The sequence below is a fragment of the Cheilinus undulatus genome, linkage group 11 (genome assembly GCF_018320785.1).
Source record: "Cheilinus undulatus linkage group 11, ASM1832078v1, whole genome shotgun sequence".
Classification (NCBI taxonomy): Eukaryota; Metazoa; Chordata; class Actinopteri; order Labriformes; family Labridae; genus Cheilinus; species Cheilinus undulatus.
This window is the reverse complement of record NC_054875.1, coordinates 28,599,402-28,619,261: the sequence shown is the minus strand read 5'-3', so window position 1 is coordinate 28,619,261 and position 19,860 is coordinate 28,599,402. Positions and strand designations below refer to the sequence as shown.

The window sequence follows — 19,860 nt, the reverse complement described above, 5'->3', positions numbered from 1 at the left end:
ACATTATTTGATTGATTGAGTTCTTTAATCCCCAGTGTTGTAAACTGAGAGCTATTTGCCTTACAGTCAACCACCAATGTTTCTGTTGGACAATAAAACGCACTGGTTTAAATGCATGGTTTGCTGACGTCACTATCAAAGTCTATTAAACTGTTTAAACAGCCCCGCTAATTAGCGTGCATCCAGCTAAGCAGCCAGCTCGTCTTAAACGATTAATACAGCTCAATAGAGGACAGCGCGTGCCGGGTTTCTTCTTCTCCCCTTTAATTGGGCTCATTCCATCAGAGCAGCTGTCCACGCGCAGACCTGATCAATATGCAAAGTATGCCTCAAGCACGTGACATAGAGATGAAGGCTTAATGAAGCCCACCCCTCCCCAACCACACAGACGCAATCTGAACAGGTGAAAAAAATAGACTTATGTCCTCACATACAGTGTTGGTGAATGATAAGGTTCTTCCTTTTGATTTTTTAGTCTCCCTTTGCTCAAAAGCATCCAGTAAAATTCAGACAATCATGTCAGTTCAACTGTAGTTAAACAATCTCTAAAGCCTGATCTTTGAGAAGTTTTATGGCCATGTATTATGACCAGCAAGTCAGTAAAAGAAGTACATTCTGTGGGCTTCAGTGTCTGTAAAGGTAAAATGTTACAAACAAATGAAAATATTTAGACAGCATTGTAGGAAAACACAAATCTATGCAACATTAAGATTTACATTCTGACATGTTAAGACAACTCAGATGAAGAGTCATGGATACCTGAATAAGAATCACTGTCTTCCCTAATGTACTTCATTTGCCTCTGAAAGATAAACGTGTAGAGCGTAAGGACACAATGAGCATTTAAGCCCCTGCCACAGGAGGAGCAGCGATGAGCTCTATTAGTGAAGTATACAACTTGAAAACAGTTAGAAAAGTGTAAATGAGCTTTAAAGCTCAATATGAAAGGTAATAAAGGGTTAAAAAGCTGTAGTGTAGTATATATGCAGGTGAAGTGTATTCAGAAAATATTCAGACCCCCTTCACTTTTTGTTAATTTTGTCAAGTTGCAGCCTGATGCCACAGTCAAAAAAGTGATTCTAGTCTCATGAATCTAAACTCAGGACACAGCAAAATAACCAGTGTTAAATAAACACTGATAGTTTTAAATGTAACACTAGAAGTCTTCATATGTGTCCACTCCTTTGAGTTTTAATGTAACACTTTGGAAAGTGTTAGTATCTTACTTTTCTCATAGTGTTAATTCTTAATACTCATAGTGTTTCTTTTTTTCACATTTAAGTATACTTTTCACACAATTTTGTGTTGTTTCCTTTCACGTTGGATGTGAACCCAACGTATTTTTAATTAATTTATTTACACAGTGCAGGGAACTTCATGTTCATAAATTACTACCTCATATTGAACTACTATGGCAGTGTCTTATGGCAGTTATAGAGCAATGACACTTCAAGGTAAAATGTGCTCTGACTTTAAAGCCTGCACTCCTGTCAGGAAGTGACTGACTTAGTAGACAACTACACTCATGGTGCAGAAGTGTTTAATATCCAAAACAGCAATAATTCACACAAAAAAAACATTAAAAAAGGAATGAGCAGTGATCACTGTACAAAAGGCAACATATTAACACTGCTAAACACATCTAAAATACACCTTAACACTCTGCACAAATGCATGGTGGAACAACAGCTGGCCCCAGATTCAAAATGGCAGAGGGTGAAAATTAAAACAATTGACTCTCTACAGAGCTGGACTAACACTAAATGGATCAACACTGTCAGATAACTCAAACACATTTTAGCAAATTCATGAAAAATAAGAACCAGGAATATCACATTTACACAATTATTCTGAGCCTTACCAAAACCACTTAAAATTAGCTCAGATCCCTCCTATTTATCTTGATTGTTGCTGAGATGTTTTAGCACCTTGGTTAGAGTTCACCAGTGGTCAAACACACTGATTGGACATGATTTGGAAAAAGCACACACCTGTCTATAGAAGGCCCCACAGCTGACGATGCATATCAGAACAAAACCAAGCCTTGAGGTCAAAGGAACTGCCTGTAGAGTTTAGGTGCAAGAGGCATAGATCTGAGGAAGGCTACAAAATAATTTCTGTTGTGCTGAAGGTTCCCAAGAGCCCAATGGCCTCCATCCAAACTAAGCAATCAGCAGCGAAAGGCTCTAGTGAGGGAGATGACCAAGAACCTGATGGTCACTCTGACTGAGCTCCAGAGATCCTGTGTGGAGACAAAGTCTCAGATGGACAACCATCACTAAAGCCTACTTACTGTGCATAGATTAATGAGATTTTTTATTTATTTATTTTTGACAGAAGGATCAGGCTGCAACATACAAAACTGACAAAAGTGAAGGGATCTAAATAATTTCCAAATGCACTGAAAATTAGCAAGACTGATCTTACATGTCTTTATGACACTAGGAGGTTATCCTTTGCTGGATGGGCCAATTATACAATATGGGCAACAACTAGAATAAACCCACTTCTCCAGGCATTGCAACACCATCTTTAAAAATGATTTCACAAATAAAAAACATATGTAAAGAATTGCTGAGACAGAGGAGTAAAAGTTTATGTGAACAAAATTCAGTCCATGGCTGTTAGAATAAGTTAAATGAGTTTAAAAGAATCTGATTTGTATGTGTTTTTTAAGTTCTTACAAGCGGTGTTTCTGTGAATTTTGAAAGCTCCAGTACTTGTCACCATGTTATTGTGATTTTCAAACACAACACTAGAGGGCACACAAAGCTTGTAGATAATTCTCCAAAGAGGTGACACACTCCCGCTTGATATTCCTATAGGCCAGTTCAGGGGAGAACCAACAACAAACTACATATTCCATCTTGATTAAGGTCTGCCATACAGAGGAGGCCTTAGTAATAGGGAGGCCCCAGGTGGAGACCAACATGAGGCCCTTCCCTTCTTTGTATAAAAGCAGATAAAGAAAGTGAACTAAATATTTTTAAGCATCTCTTTTTAGGTTAAAAAAAAAAAAAAAAAAGCCAAAGAATGTCAAGGCAAAAAAAAGATCTGAAATGTAATTTTTAACAGTACATGGTTATCACCTCTTAGAAGAGTATTGTAACTGAAACTCAGCACATCTTAATATTTTAACATGTCTCTAGGCCAGAGTTACTCCTAACAATAAACAAATATGTGGCCATTATTGGTGCAGTATCTGACTTTTATTTATTGCATGCCATCATAGTAATCCACCAGCTAGTGTATTTTATATTTTCCAGTTTTTCTTATTCCAGTATGTCTGCTTGGATCTACCAAACATAATTTTTTATATGAAAATTTGGGTAATTTTTTTAAGGGGGCTGGACCTTGTTGGTTCAGCTGAAGGTCCTTCCTAGAGACTTATTGGATCATCATAATCTATTTTGAGGCCAGTTTAATTTCTCTTGATCTCATATGAACTTTCAAAATACATGTCATAATCATTTAACTAATTTTATGGGCATGCCACATATTTCATGCACACTCTACAGACTGTGGCTCAGTAACTGGAGTCAGTCATCCTGCAATCAGAAAGTTGTGGATATGATCCCCAGCTCCTGCAGCCACACGTAGATTCATACTTGGGCAGGACATTGGCTCCCACTGCTTCGTCAGTGGTGCATAAATGCATACGGATGTGAATGGGATAAGCTAATACTGGTGGCATGAGTAGTCGGAGGACTAGAAAAGTGCAATACAAGCTCAAGTCCATTTACTGTTTACCTTGAGGCCCCTTGGAACCCAAGGCCCAGGTAATTGCCCACCTTTGCCAAATGGCACGCTCTTATTCTAGCCACTGTTGATAAGACTACAAAAGGAATCGAATAGTTGTGAAACTATGTTGTGGTGCAGCGTACACCTCTGACACCTTTAGCTACAGGGTGATGGAATGATTCACCATTAAGGCTTTCTATTCATTGGCCCTAGTGCAGTGTAGGGATGAAAATATTGGACTTTATCAGATAGTTGATATTTACAAACTCATTTTAACAGACACTGATACTGATAAATGAACATGTTTTGTTTATATTATGAAAAACACCCAGTGTCTCCAGTGCAAAGAGAGGCTGAGTCAAACAGAGCTGAGAGAGGAGCAGAGGAGTACAGTCTGATAATTGTTTTATGTTTGGGGCTTCAGTCAAAATGTTCAGGGCTCATGTTGGCCTGGGCCCCTTTGAGTCTTTGACCTGAAATGTGTGTCAAAAAAGGTCTTATAAACTTTTTGCAGCAGGGACATCATACTCTACACATCATGCAAAGACTGAAGCATTACATTTTTCTAGAAAAGTTTTCTAGTTTATCTTATTTTGTACACAGGAAAATCTGGGGTGTATTTTTCCCAGAGTAAATAATATTTTACTCAAAAAAAAGGAAAATTGACTCTTTGTTAAGTGTATTTATTACCAGCCACCATCAGAGTTGGAGTTAAAAAACAGAGTAAATTCTGCTGGAGTAAAACTTCAACCACATCCACTTATGTTTCAACTCAGCTGGTATCACTCATGGCCGGTCACGGCTGCAGCTCATTTGCTGTCCCAGCTGCAGCTAAGCCTTTGCAACCAAGATCTCCTCACCTGGTGATGAACCTTCAGACACCTGTGTACTACAGCTTCTTATCAGGTAACCTGGCTCCTCTTCAACCTTTGATAATCTAGTGATTTTTCAGTGACTTTTTTGCCTTGTCTAACTCCATTTTGTCCTTTTGTTGCAGTGTCTCCATCTCTCTGCAAGTGATTCTGCCAACCACCAGCCAGCTCGCTATCATTTGCACTGTTGTTGTCAAATAAACTTCTTTAACCTTACTACCTCATCTTGTGCTTGTCATATCTTCATCACAACTATTCCTGTAATATTAGAACACTATGTCTAATATGTATAAGTAAAACAAGACCTCCTTTGTTGTCATGGCCTTCATAGGTGGAAAGGCAGAATTATCTATTAAGAGGAAATGTAGCTCTTAATAAAGAGGAAGATTAATCTATTTAGAGGAAGATACAGTTCTACATAAGCGTTACTCAATTGTAAATGGAGTAGAAATTGTTCCGTAATGATTAGGAAACATTTCTAAAAGGAATGAAAAACAGCTCTGAAAGGACTAAATATCAGTATTAAGAAAAAAAAAGGCCCTATAATGAGTAAACTAAGGTCTGTATGACTCTGTAGTGAGTACAATTACTGCAGTCGTGTTAATTTTTTTCATTATGGAGTACATAATCATCATTTAGAGTTAAATAAAAACATGTTTTAGAGTAAAAACAACTCTGAAAACATTACTCTGCAAGCAGAGTAAATTTTACTCCAAATAGACTTGGACCAAATGTTATATTTTTCAGAGTAAAATTGTATTCAATTTGAGTAAAATTTACTCAGGTAAATGTACTGTGTAAGTTTTCTTATTTTAAACGAGAATGACATAAAAAATGCTCATTTCCTTCAATACAATACTTCACATTGCATCTGCAGTAGGAGTCAAAATAATCACAGTTAGAAATGTTTTCAAAATTGTTCAGCCCTAGTTTTTATGGTTACTGCTACAAGGCTTTAAGTTAAAGGAAATCAGCAAATTTACTACTGTGATCAAATTAGATAAATAAGATTTGTAATTCATATTGATCCATTCATCATGTTATGCCATCCTAAAATCTATGCCAGGCTTAGAGGAAAGAACAGTTAATGTCTAATATATCTAATTTTGTTTTGGTAAACAGAATTTATGTTTGCTGAAGCATATTATTAAGACTAATTTCATGTTAAATTGTAAACGAAATATTGGGAAAATGCAATTGGAATATTGTCTCAAATCATAAGCCCTAGAAACTTCTCAGTACATAGGGTTAAATTTAAATTTAACACTTTTAGTTAAAGTCATAGGATATTACAAGGTTTATGTGCACCTTTCATGTTAAAATGTCACAGATTTTTGCGATTAGTTCCATGAAAAATAACATAAACTACCGGTAAACTTTTGAACAACCAAGGAGCCAAGAGCTCCAACAGCATGAGAAAAAGCACGTGTGATTTCTACACATTAACCGACAGCATAATGTTTTTGTGCGGTTGAATGTGCGCTTCTGAACAGGTTGCGCGCTTTTGGAAATGTGCATTGAGCATGAATTTACTCAGCAGGAGGCAACACTTCCAATTTAGGGATCAAATTTACGTTTAAACGTTCAGGAAGAAGAAGAAAATAAGAGTTATTGTGGAGTAGTGCAATATTTCCTCGAGAAGGCATGGATCGTGCGTGTTTCGTGTCGTTTGTCCCTCTTTTCGTCCCGTAGAGACTGGATGCTAATCACATGATCAGGTTGGGCTGCTGTTTCTGCAGCTGGTGTTGTCGAGCTGTCAAAAAGAAGAAGCACTACTTTAAGCCACGCGTTTAAGAATTAACTTCCTACTGTAATCAGTCAAACACGTCAGTAGCTGGGTAAGTCTCTTTATTTTATGCTGTTTAAAGTTACCGTAGCAAAGTGGGAAACATCAGATTGGACAGACGATGGCTAAAGAGGCGAGACCTGCTGCTAGCATTCTTGAGCTAACGTCGCAGTCCGTTAAGTGTAGCAGCGGCTATCGTTAGCCAAAATATAAACAAGGTAACAGTAGCCATTGCTTAAATGATATACAAACAATTAGATAATGTTTGAACGTACTGATGTTGCGTCATTATAATGAGTTCGTGTCTGCCAGCTTTGTCCTGAATGAATGGCTTTGGTAACGATAGAAGAGCCCAGTTAGGTTAAGGTGTGTAGCAACTTAGCTCACTTAATCTGGTGATAAAAGTGCACCTTAAAAGTCTTGTTTTCGTTCATTCTTGCATGCACAAGATTCAGAAACTGTATGTCACGACTACTTGTCCCAATCATTGTAAATATTTAATTTTTTCACTTAATCACCCGGAAAAGTATCTGCTTTAAGGTTAGCTTGCCAGCTCCTCTTTCAAAGTCTGCTTCCACTAAGGAGCTTGAATGGGTGTAAATTTGAACTGATTTACTTGAGGATACAATTTAAATGAATGTTCTGTAAGTAAAAGCAGAATATGTTCTCATATACAAACTAAGAAATGTTGTATTTTTACGATGTATCTTTTAGATATTTTAACACCATTTAATACTTTGACCCCCCTGATTTTGACGTGTTATCTCTCTGCATGTAGTGATGCAGCGTTCCCAGTTTTGCTTAAAAAACATACAAGGTATAAATTATGCTTAAATCTGCGTTAGTTCAAATCCTAATGCCAAGATAGCTGTAACTGCATGTATGGGGTGTTTTTTAAGGTATCTTTTTTGCTTTGCTCTTCAGGGTCCATGAGACTCTTTGGCATGATGGGGCTATTATGGGAGGTGATGCACACTCCATGACATGTGCATAACAGTAGGAATCGTCCACCTTGCATCTCTTTTCAAACAACACGGTCAACCACTATCATGGCCTCAAGTTATCCATCCCCCTTTGAGGGTACAGGTGAAGTGAAGGAGGGCTTTCTTTGCCCTCTGTGTCTGAAGGACCTTCAGTCATTCTACCAACTCCAAGACCACTATGAAGAAGAGCATTCTGGGGAAGACCGCCATGTGAGGGGGCAACTCAAAAGTAAGTTCTATGATTTTTTTACTTATGTTAAAGTGGCATTTAATTTTTGTATTCAATCACACACAAACATTTATGTACATTTTGGCTCAGTAAAAGGACTGCATGACTTTGCTGCAACAGTTTAAGGAGTTCCTTCTAATTGAATTTAAGGACAGTGCATTGGCAACTGGCAACTTTTCTGCTGCAACTTGCATGATGAACAAGGTCTATTGTGTGTTGTTTAGACTGATAATGCGGCTCAACATGAAAAACATAAAAGAGAACTTAATTTAATCCCAAGAAACTTCTTGTGCGAGGTTGCTCCAACATCACAGTACAGAAAAATAAAATTAAAAACCATCTTTTAAAAGTGTAATAGAAAGTATTAAATAAGTATAAAAGAAGTAGGATAAGTTCCAGAGTAAGGCAGTATGATAGTTGTGGCATTATTGACAGTATTATTGGCATTTCAGGTCCCTCTGTTACAGAAGCTCTAGGTAGTGACCACACTGATAATACTACGTTATAATAAATAAAAATTATATTTGCACATGACGCTTATATTAATAGGGGTGTAAGTCATCAGTTTTGTCATGATATAATATATTATGATACCAAAACACGATATGATATATCAATTTTATAGATAACAATACAATATCTTCTATATCACAAAATCTGCTATGACACCATTTCGATTCAGTTTTATTCAGGAGCCTGCGATCAATATGCAATAATATTTTTAAATTATTGTGAGACACTAGACTACAATCAGCGCATCTGGGGAGGCATGCAGCAGTGGACTTTTCCCTCTCTGTTTGGCTGCAGAGCCTATATTGAATACAACTTGCACTATGTAATCCATGGGTAAATAGTGAGGGGAGATTGTGTGTGTGTGTTTTTTGATCAATGAATGATCATACATGACTTAAAAATGCAAACATGATCAGCAAAAAAGGTGTAACCCGCCCTAGTGTAACCTGTCCAAAATATTTCTACACAGCTGAGAGAGGTGTGGAATCTTCTTCATCCCCATAATCTGGGCTACTAGCTGTTAGCAACTGCCTGTTCATCTCTAGCTTGTCTGAAAGTTTAGGACAATGCCCAGGTGGGTGGAAACAGTCAGCAGGCATGCAGGAGAAATTTCCAAAGCTTAAAGATGATAGATTGATATTTTTACTTTATATTGAGTTGATTGGATGTCTGATCAACCAGTCATTTATGGATCCACATCAATGAGCATTACTGTCCAAATTAGCAATAGAGAGAGATTCTTTATAGATAATCAGCATGTGTTTGAGCTGTATATTTTCTGTATTTTCCACACAAAGAGAAAGCTGTGGCCTCATTGTCTGTTTGCACAGGTTTGGTTCAGAAGGCAAAAAAAGCCAAAGACAAGCTTTTGAAACGGGACGGAGAAGACAGACCAGATACAGGCACTTATGAGTCCTTCTACTATGGTGGAGTGGACCCCTACATGTGGGAGCCTCAAGAACTTGGTGAGATTATTGCCACATGTGTGAAATTAAATAATTAATAATAATTATAAATAAAAATGTTATTAAGCAGCAACTACATGCTGCCCCCTTACACTTTTTTTCTTTGTCTTTTGTAGGGGCAACCAGAAATCATGTGGATTTCTTTAAAAAACACCGGGCAGCCAGGATAGATCACTATGTTATTGAAGTTAACAAGCTTATCATCAGACTAGAAAAGGTTTGCTCATAATGACAAAGATAAAATAATTATTTTTTCCTGTTGAAATCACACTTACAATGAGCTCAACTTTTCCATCTTGTATTTCAGTTGATATCATTTGACAGGATCAATTCAGATGCAGCTAAAATAAGAGGTTTGTCTATGTCTGTTATTTTTCAAGTCTGATTGACCTTGTTGTATTTATTAGGATGTGTCCAGCATTAAAGAATAATAATGATACTTGATCCCACATTACAGCCATTGAGAAGTCAGTGGTGTCGTGGGTGAATGACTCGGATGTCCCATTCTGTCCTGACTGCGGAAACAAGTTCAACATCCGGAACAGGCGACACCACTGCCGTCTCTGTGGGTCCATCATGTGCAGGAGGTGCATGGAGTTTGTCCCTTTACCTCTCGCCCGTACGTATGCAGATAAATGCTTTTCCATGTAGAGCACACCGTCATCTATGTAGTTAAAGTCTAGCTTTCTTTCAGCTCTGTAAAATTCAGCCTTTTTTCTTTCAACAGAAAAGCTGATCAGTGGAACAAGAGAAGCTCTGTCTGTAACTGGAAGCCCAGGTCACTCCCAGTCTCCCCCAGCAGTGGGTGGAGGTGGTGGGATGGGCTCCAGGAGAGGCAGCATTAGCAGCCTGAGCAGTGTAACCTCCATGCTGGAGGAGAAGGATGACGAGAAGATTCGCTGCTGCCACCACTGTATGGACACACTGCTGAAGAGACAGCAGAAGTTGGAGGAGAAGGACCGTGTACCGGATGTAGTAAAACTTTATGAGGTTGGTACATACAACTGTACTTTCTTTCTCTTATTCTGCTTCCACTAGAAAAGCAGATGAATGTGTGTGTTTTCTTTTCAAGCTGTCTAAAGTTTACACAGGTGTATCCTTCCAGTATTTGAACTGTGGGATTTCTTATCGATTGCTTGCTTGAAACTTCTCTTCCTGCCAGAGGCTGAGGATGTGCATGGAGAAAGTGGATGAAAAGGCTCCAGAATACATCAGAATGGCTGAGTCTCTTAAGTAAGCTTAAAACAAAAAGATGTAAAGTTTATAAATCTGTGAGAGACACCTCATCTTTGGGCCTTTAGATTAAAATTCTGATTTTTTCACAGTGCTGGTGAAACCACGTACAACCTTGACACTGCTGGTGGTCTGAGACTGGAAGTACAGAAATACTACGAACTTATCGATGCCCTGAGGTAGCTGTCAACTCTAAATAAGTACTTCAGGACTGAGCAGAAGTCATCTTTCATGTTTGTATTATTAAATTGGGTTTCTTGTTTCTTCTCAGTAAGAAGATTTTAACACTAAATGCAAAAGATGATCCACCACCACATCCAAAGGCCCTCCAGCTGCAAAGGATGGTTCGCTATACAGCCACATTATTCGTCCAGGTGAGCCCAAGTTCAAACAATTCTAAGCTTAGAAAAAGACATATGCACTTTATGAACAGAATTTAACATCTGCATTTCAGCCCAGTGTTAAGCTGCACAAGCTGAATATTATTTACTCATATTTTTCTGCATCTTGGTCAGATAAGTTCTAATCTTTTTGAAATATGTCCGGCTTTTACAGCATGAAAGGAAGCTATCCGCAACATTGTGAATTACATGCTGTTCAAATCAGTTTATCTACACAAGGAGAAGTCCTGTAGCAGGACCACCTGTAACATTAGCTAATTCAATGAAGATGTAGGGTCCTTTCCCTAAATTCCCGTTTTGTATTCTACTTTTGTACTTCATTGGATAGATTTCCTCTCCAGACTGGATAATGCTGTAATTATTACAGGGATCACGATAAAAAATCTTTGACATATACTTTCCACTATTTTAAATCAGAGCAATACATATTATATTAAAATTTCTTCCAACCCCTCTGCAGGAACAAATTCTAATTGGGGCTTTACAGTTTATTTTCCAATCAGTCATTATTTTGCATGTCTTTCACCTTTGACTTCACTCATAACTTGTGTCTCACCTGTTTCAGGAGAAGCTGTTAGGTCTCATGTCTTTACCCACAAAGGAGAAATATGAAGAGCTGAAAGAAAAGAGGAAACAAGAGCAAGAGAAGAGACTCCAACAGGAGAGACTGGTGAGATTTTATACCCTTACTTTTATGTTGATTTTTTTGAATAGGAGCAGCAGGCTTCTAAATGTTTACATGTCTGGGATTTCATTGCCAAACAGGCAGCACAGGAGGCCCTGAAGAGGAGGCAGGAGTCTGAGCGACACCGTCCATCTCCAAACCTAAATGGAGAACTGCCACAGGCCCCCAGAGCTCCACGCATGACAAAAGCTGGTGGTTGGCTGCCCTCGGCAGACTCTGCCCATGCACGCACAGAGCTGGAGGATCCCCTCCTACAGCAGATTGAGAACATTCAGTCATTTCTTCGTCAGGCCCGGGAGGCCCAGAGGGCAGACGAGGTAGCCATGTTGGAGGAGAACTTGCGTCAGCTGCAGGATGAGTACGACCAGCAGCAGACCAGCCTGGCCATCACACTCTCCCAGAAGCTTGCTCAAGAGGAGAGCCTGCAGCAAAGCGAGCTCCAGCGTCTTGAAGCCCGAGAAAGGGAGGAGAGGGAGCACTGGGGCCCAGCTGTAGGCTCAACCCAGCCCTCAACCTGGGAGAGGTCTCTGGATATCAGTCCAGCAGGCAGCTTCCAAGAAGATAAAGACACTGCAGAGGAGCTGACTCCTAAAGCTGAGAGGAGTCCATCATCTCTCAGAGCATTCCCTGCACTCACAAGCCAGGAAGAGTCACCTCCCCGGTTGAGAAGCTTGGGTGGGCGTGTAACCCCCCCTGGTGGCGAAGGACAGAACAGCACATCCCTTAACCCTTTTGATGAAGAGGACAGCACACCCGTTGAAGAGGATCCATCCAACCCTTTCTTTGAGGACATCAAGAAGGAGAACCAAGAGGAAACCAATGGGAAGAAAGAATATAATCCATTTGATGAGGATGAAGATGTAGAAGAGGATAAACAGGGTAACGCCATACCTGGCAACCCATTTGAAGAGGAGGAGGATACTGATGCAGGTAATCCTTTCCTGGAGGCCTCTGGTGATTCCCCAGAAGTCTCAACCAACCCATTTGACGGGGATGATGACGAGGTTTTGCCCGATGTGGACATGATAGAGGAGGAACTGCTGCTACAGCAGATTGACAACATTAGAGCGTACATTTTCGACGCCAAGCTCAGCGGCCGTCTGGATGAGGTCGAACTGCTGTCAGAGAACCTGAGAGAGCTTCTGCACACCCTACAAGAACAGAAGAGAAAAAAGCACTGACACCTATCCATCATGGTCCTCCCAAATCCCCAGCTACTTACAAGTCCTGCCTGACTTTCTCACTTGACTGATGAGCCCACCAATTCTAGTGTGGGCGAGGTCTGCAGCACCACAGAAAGATTAGGTTATTCCCACAATGTAATATATTTTGGAGTTTAGTAGTCTGGAATGACTCTTAATTCATTTCCATTAAAAAAAAAAACATCTTGATAAACTACTTATTCTGAAAGGAACTGCAAAGCGCCGGTACAGATTCCAGCATGCACAAAGTAAAAGCACCGTGAGAGAAAATCTATTTGTACTGAACAGGCATGTTGCCGAATGCATTTACTCTGAATTTGTGCAAAAGTGAACAATGGGAGAAAGATCACTGTCATTGAAAAATAGTTTTTATGGGACAGTCAGATGTTTTTACAAGTTTAGCTCTGGCCTATTGGAAGTCAGGATAAATAATTTGGATCTCTGGCAGAAACTATAAAAAAGTCATAGAAGCAGAGGTAAAACAAATTGAAGCCATGAAGTAAATGTTGCACATTTCTTTATCCATGTTTCATGAAAACTATTTCTAGCAAGATTTTCCTCTTTTTTTTTTTAATCTAGCAGAGTTTAATGTGCTTAGCCCATGTACATTGCACTTTTATAAACCGCAGGACTTGCAGATCCAAACAAGGCAGCAAAATCAGAAATGATCTGCCTTTCAGCCTACGTTCTTCCTTGTCAAATCGTGGTGTTTTCATAATCCATAAAGCAGATGGATGAAAGATTGATCACGAGGCGGGATATATCTTGCTGACATCCAATTATGCCGACTAAACAACAGGACCTTTATGTACTACATTTTAAACTTGCAGTCTTCACAGAAGCAGAAGCCAGCTCTAGTGGCATCTTGCTTAGCAATGTGGAATGTAAAATCCATGGTTCCCTTTCCTTTCACTGATAGTGAAATAAAAGTGTTGTGACTTTATTTGTGAAAAACACAGGGTTTCACTCTTTATCAGAGACGACCACCATCTGATAAATAAATTAGATAGTAAAGAGAGTAAACATGTACGCCCATATGTGGTGGTCTTCTGTTAAAATGAACTGATCATTATTTTTTGCTGCACAGGTGTGTATGGTGGGACAGAGAAGGGAAATCAAAAGTATATTACAGGAAAATCTTGCAGTCTTTCATAATACCATTTAAAACAAATAACACATACAAATAACACTATTAACAGCAACTGAACAGGTATCTCTGTAAGTAATTTTGTTTTCTCAGAATGAGCTTAACCAATCTCTGTCCACCTGCATGGTTTAGATCAAAGTCTAAATTTAACCTTATCCGGTTGATTAGTCTATTTTTGTGAATCTTTTCTTTGTTGTATTGGCATGGCTGCCCTTTTTACTAACTAATGATGCTAGAGTATGCCAAGTTCACAACATTCTCCATGCGCTACTGTGAAGCCCCTAAACGTTGTGATCTTAGTGTTTACAGTGGCACTACTGAAGCAACAGAGCACTGGTGTTGCATGCTTCATGTGTCTGTATTTTAAGTGCTGTTTGCTGCTGGTCTTCCAATAGAACAAGCGGCCCTGTGTTTCCTCCCGCTTTCTTTTTTTATGCATTTTGGTGAATACATTAGCACTTGTTTAAGGCTGTTGGAAAAGATCTGTATGTTTCTGAAGTCTGTTTTAAGTTAAATGTAAGTTCATCCACCCTACAGTCACCATGGACTTAATACTATTTGCCAAGACACACTGTTTGCAAAAAATACACCACTAAAATTCCTGTGTTCAAGTATTTGTTCCTAACTTTGTTAAGATCAGCTTACTACATAGGTCACAGCAACATTCAAGTCTTTCTTTGTCATAAATTAACACTACATTCATAAATGCCAGCAAGTATTATCACTAACAGTGCTGCTAAGTCCAGACATGAATTTATCATAGTGCTTTCCTTTAATTTGGAATGTCTGTATTTCTCTTCAATGATGTTAAGTGTTTTGTGATGTCTATTGATCTTAAAGTGCTTATCTTTGACATCCACATCTAATTTTAAACAAAACATGTCACACTGTAAATGTTTTCACATTTTCAAATTACCTGAAGAGCTTCTTAATGTCTACTAGCAGTTGATTTTAGCCAAAAACACTGATGCAGGTTAAATAATGGCAAAACGAGAAATTTGACAGATAATTTTATTAACATCATCTCTGCACCAATAAAAAAATGCTGTGCTAATTGTTTGTGTGCCTTGTTTTTGTAAACTACGTGGCTGTTTTTTTAATAATATCATTGTGAACTTGATCTTGGGTGTTCATGAGGTCTTTAAAAGTTTTAAAAGTTGATCTATCCATTTAGCCAAAACTAAGGCTTTCAAAAAGTATTTTAAAGTCTTAAATGCATGACTATGAGGTCTTAAATTTTGTTGCTTTTTTAAATTTGTGTATTCTACAAACAAGGTTGTAATTAGATTTTGATTTATATTTCAACCCTTATGAGGCCCTTCAGTTTCTTATTTTCAAGCCATATTGGCTATGTTGCATGAGTATGGCTGGAATTTGCCAGAGGAGATATATATATATAAATATATATATATATATATATATATATATATATATTTATTTATTTATTTATTTTTTTTTTTTTAAATTGTTGTCTCAGTTTCTTAAATTAGCCAAAAAAGGAAAACCTAAACAAAAATGGACATATTTGATCCTAACAACAAAATTGTCCCATTGAAAACCATTGAAAATGCCATTTTTGATCCCTCATTTATTTTAACATAAACTAATGCATTCTTTATGTTAACATTTTATTTCAGACTACTGGCTTTCAATTTTGAATTTTAAATTTGTCCTGCAGATGGCACTACTTTTCCTATCCAAAGCATGCTGCCAAATTTCCCACGTTTTACCGTTTTCTGCCAGGGTACCTTGCTGCTGAAACCATAAGTATGTGTCGCTATGGATGTTGGACAACGGTGTGTGTGTGTGTGTGTGTGTGTGTGTGTGTTAAAAAGGAGTGTTTGTATTTTATTAGATTTTTGGGGATTTTGTTCTGTTAAAAGCAGAAAAGCATAAACATATTGTCCTTAAATGGGTTAAAATCCCCAAAATGTAATTAATACTTGATATGTATTTCAGCCTTAAGTAGTTTAAAAGATTTACTCATTTAAAATAGGGGAAAAAAAAATTACAGCAGTTTATGGGAAGCTGACATTTTCTGTCATTAGGACTTAGAGTTTTTAAAATCTGACACTATAGAAAAATTAATAATGTATCAAACTTATTGCTGCTGCCAATCATTGACCCATCCCAGGCACTGATGATAATAATGATAAATTACTCTTTGAAATGTATTTAATGGTAGTTTTTTTAGTTTTTTGTTTTGATAAAAAATGATTATGTAAACATACTGGCCTTTAAAGGGTTAAAATCCCCACAAAATATAATTATTTGATATATTTAAGGCTGAAGTAGTTCTAAAAGACTGACTTGTTTAAGTGGAATAAATATTAATATGTATTATTTTTACATCAGTTTTTGGGAAGTGGACATTTTTTGTCATGAGGGACAAATGCGTTGGAATATCAAAGGACCTCTTAAAGGTTAATCGTGTGATGTCCTTTAACAACTCAGCAATTATTAAAATTAATATAGCTCAACTATACTCAGCTATTTTCATCAGCTGCAACAGTATAGTGGTCATGCATCAAAATCTGAATTAAAGAATGTTTTAAGTGTCCTGAAATGTGCAGTAATGCTGTGTCATTTTTGTTCTCAAAATCTAAATGTATGCTGTTCTACTTTGTAGTTTCAGCTGAAAAGCAAAACTACTAAAAATGTACTTCAGGACTGCTGTGTGTCTACTCTAGGTCGTCTGAGGAAAAAAAAAAAAAAAAAAAAAAAAAGAGAAGAGAAGACCTTCCATTGTCAGCAACCTTATGGTTTCAAACCAAAGTTTTTTCCCCTCATATTCTAATCTCAAAATGCTTCAGCAAGGCTTAATTTGTGTACTACAACAAGAAATACTACCAGCATTTTCTCTTCTATATTGTCACATTTTTATTCAACAATCAGCACAAAACATAAGAAACTGTGTCGCTATTGTAACGGGTCAGAAATTGTAGATGTGATGCTGTCTTAAAATGAAGGTGGGCCTGAAAAAAGTAATGAATTCAAAGTCAGATTTTCTGTGTATATCCTGGTGTCTAAATGTTGCAAATATGATCACTAAGGAGGTGTTTAGGTTCTCCATTCATGTCTTAACAGGCGTGTGTGTTGAGTTTTGCCCACCCAAACAAACCCTGTGTTGAAGGTTCATGTTGCTTAAGAGAAACTAGCAATTCTTAAATCCATTAACTCACTATGCACAATGTATAGTCGGGTCCATTTAGGCACATACAGTATATGCACATAAATGCAGTGTGGTAGTCCCAATATGCAACTTTACAAAATCAAGTATGACATTAAGAATGTCATATCAATGTCCAGTTTATGTACAATAGTCACATCTCCTCCTGCGCTTCTCACTCTTGCGATGCTGCCATCTGTGTACGGTATTTGCCCGTCATCTCTTTGGGCAGTGGTGTAGTGCCGGGACACGGCACTTGGCCGTCAACTTCACAGATACACTCCCTTAGACAGTACTTTTTTGGCCCAAAGTTGGCTGGGTTCAAGGCCTGCCTTTTTGCTTCTGCCTCAGCTTGCAACACATCTCTGTAACAAAAATAATAATCATAATTAGCAAAAAATCAAATCAAATTAAAAATACACACATACAAACTCCAATCCCTGTAGTAATTGATTTTTTACAGATTTATTGTGAATGCTGGATAACTATTTTCAGGCATTTATCTCAAATAAAAACTGCAATTTAGCTCACACTGCTTTGTATAAACAACTGCTCATTGTCAGCAGTAACCACACATGCAAATATAAAAGTACACAAGAAAACATAAAATAATTTTAATCAAAAAAGTAATGTCGGTGACATTTATCACTATAATACTTACTCTGATTTCCCCAAAATCTTCCTTACATGCTGTGAAATTTGTTTATGGTCCTTCCCTTCTACATCAACTAGAACTTGCTCCCCATCGTCTGAAAAAGCAGAGAAGATGAGCCCAAAGAGCACACAACAACAGCTACAGTAATACTATTTGAAAGGCTGCATGGCTACACACCCAGGTAGAACTTAACAAAGGGCGATGGTGTCATATTTTTGAACATCATGATTTGGACCCAAGGGTTTTTATACTGAATCTGAGGAATATTGAAGAACACAAACTTCCTGTAAAACAAAGAGAGACAAATTAACAGCTTTAAATTGTAGATAGTTTAAATTTTTCCTATAGTACTTATTATTCTGTGCAGTGAGTGTTTGGTGGTGGAGGATGTGTTGGAATTTCCAGGTATAATGGGAAATTATTATGGATTTTTACTGTTTTCTTACCATTTAAGTGTCTAACACGTTTCTGATCACGCATTAAAGTGTACAACCAAAGCACAATCAATGAACAGTAATTACAACTTAAAACAGTTTTACTACAAATCTCTAAAATAATGCCACTTGATCCAATAGTAGTTTTATAAAATTGAGGTTTTTTTATTTGAGGTTAGAGAGTAATAACATGTTATCGTATGAACTTGGTATGCAACCTCCCAAAGCCTGTTTTTTAATGTGAAATTTAAAAAACTACATAAAAGGAGACGGTGCAGAGCTGGATATATACTTTGAAGCTGTTGTTAGCACTGACCTTGCTCCTTCGCTGAGCTCTCCATGTGTGTTATAATTCACCGTCATGATCTTCACTCGATTTTTAAAGATGATGTCGCCCTTCTGGAGATATTCAAGAGTCCTTCTGATCGGAAACCTTCCTTTCATAGGCATTTTAGCTGCTCTTAGGTTAAAACAAGTTCATCAAGTTCAGAAACGGCACCGCCAACTCCCGTGCATCACTGGGCCAACAGCTTAGAGGCGCATATTGATGACGTTGCATCTTCTTCTTCTTCTCTAGGCTTATGACGGTTTGCATGTGTGCATATCGCCACCTATTGTACATTAGTGCAACTTAAGGGTGACGGTTACTTCAGGTTACATTCTAAAGTCGTACTAATAATGAAAGAATATGACACTTATATTCTCCGCTTTAATCCTCCGCCTGTCGATATCTCGAGCTGTCTATGTGTCTTTAGCACTTGAAATGCCTGCTAATACACAAAAATTAGATAAAACTTTATTCAATTTTATTTGGAGGAACAAACGTCATTATTTAAGAAAAAATATCATTTTTAATACAGGAAGAGATGGTGGACTTGAGGTCCTAATTTTTGAAACATTAAATGTACTTTCAAAGTAAAATGGTTAACTAATCTGATTAAAGACGAAGACTATACTTGGAATGCTTTCCCTTCACTCAGTTGGTGGTCTAAAATTTCTTTTAAAATGTGATTATAAGATTGAAAAATTACCTGTAAAATTAGCAAACTTTCATAAACAAGCTCTGCTGTCCTGGAAAATGGTGTATATACATAACTTCTCACCAACAAGATATTACATCTGGAACAACAGGAATATTCAATATAAAAATAGATCACTCTGTTATAAAACATGGGTTGAAAATGGCGTTGTTTTAGTTAAACAACTTTTGAAAACTGAGGGACATCTACTACTGTATGATGAATTCCTCTCTAAGTTCAGGCTACCAACCACACCAAAGGAATATGCAGTGGTGTTTGATGCCATATCGAGGAGCGTGCTACAATTGCTTAGGGTCCACAAGTGAAATCTCTATGACTAGTCCACTCAGTAGCGGTTTGTTCCTCGGAGTAAATGACATTACTAAGAATAAATGCTTGAATAAATTCATCAGGAATCTCATACATACTGTATCTGCACCCTCAGCAAAATTCTTTTGGACCTCAGGTTTTGGTGAAATTGACTGGAAAAAGTGTGGCTAGGTGGGGATAAATTCTGTCTGAATAAAACTCTAGAGAGATTTAAGCTTGATATTGATTATTTCTGTGATTTTTGTGGAACTGAGGAAGAAACGATCTCCCATTTGTTTAATCATTTTGTATATACTAAAATATTCTGGACGGATGTTCAAAATTACATCAACAGAAAAACTGGACAAGCAATCCACTTACAAGAAAAGGATATGGTTATTCTTTTTGAGGACAAGGAGAAAGAGAAAGACTTTATATTTTTTGTACACCTTCTTCTTTTTCTAGGAAAATTTCACATTCAAAAAAAGAAATGGACAGAATCCAAACCAAGCTTTGA

General features: G+C 37.6%; 2 protein-coding genes across 3 annotated transcripts; one reads left to right on the top strand and one right to left on the bottom strand.

Annotated features, from left to right (window-relative positions):
• Positions 1 to 6,318: 6,318 nt before the first annotated feature.
• On the top strand, positions 6,319 to 14,802 carry LOC121517783 (rabenosyn-5). 2 transcript variants are annotated; one of them, XM_041799806.1, is made up of 12 exons: positions 6,319 to 6,451; positions 7,324 to 7,611; positions 8,955 to 9,089; positions 9,206 to 9,306; positions 9,397 to 9,442; positions 9,547 to 9,708; positions 9,817 to 10,079; positions 10,252 to 10,322; positions 10,415 to 10,501; positions 10,594 to 10,696; positions 11,289 to 11,393; positions 11,489 to 14,802. In XM_041799806.1, the coding sequence occupies exons 2-12, from the start codon at positions 7,449 to 7,451 to the stop codon at positions 12,587 to 12,589; spliced, it is 2,337 nt and encodes a 778-aa protein (XP_041655740.1). In that variant the 5' UTR covers positions 6,319 to 6,451; positions 7,324 to 7,448; the 3' UTR covers positions 12,590 to 14,802. The 2 variants fall into 2 exon arrangements, with proteins under 2 accessions (XP_041655740.1, XP_041655739.1); XM_041799805.1 differs by lacking the exon at positions 6,319 to 6,451 and adding an exon at positions 6,466 to 6,617.
• A 1,820-nt stretch (positions 14,803 to 16,622) lies between these two features.
• Positions 16,623 to 18,544, bottom strand: mrps25 (mitochondrial ribosomal protein S25). The gene is made up of 4 exons (XM_041799657.1): positions 18,332 to 18,544; positions 17,759 to 17,865; positions 17,588 to 17,675; positions 16,623 to 17,291 (listed from the first exon to the last, which is right to left on the bottom strand). The coding sequence occupies exons 1-4, from the start codon at positions 18,463 to 18,465 to the stop codon at positions 17,102 to 17,104; spliced, it is 519 nt and encodes a 172-aa protein (XP_041655591.1). The 5' UTR covers positions 18,466 to 18,544; the 3' UTR covers positions 16,623 to 17,101.
• Positions 18,545 to 19,860: the final 1,316 nt, after the last annotated feature.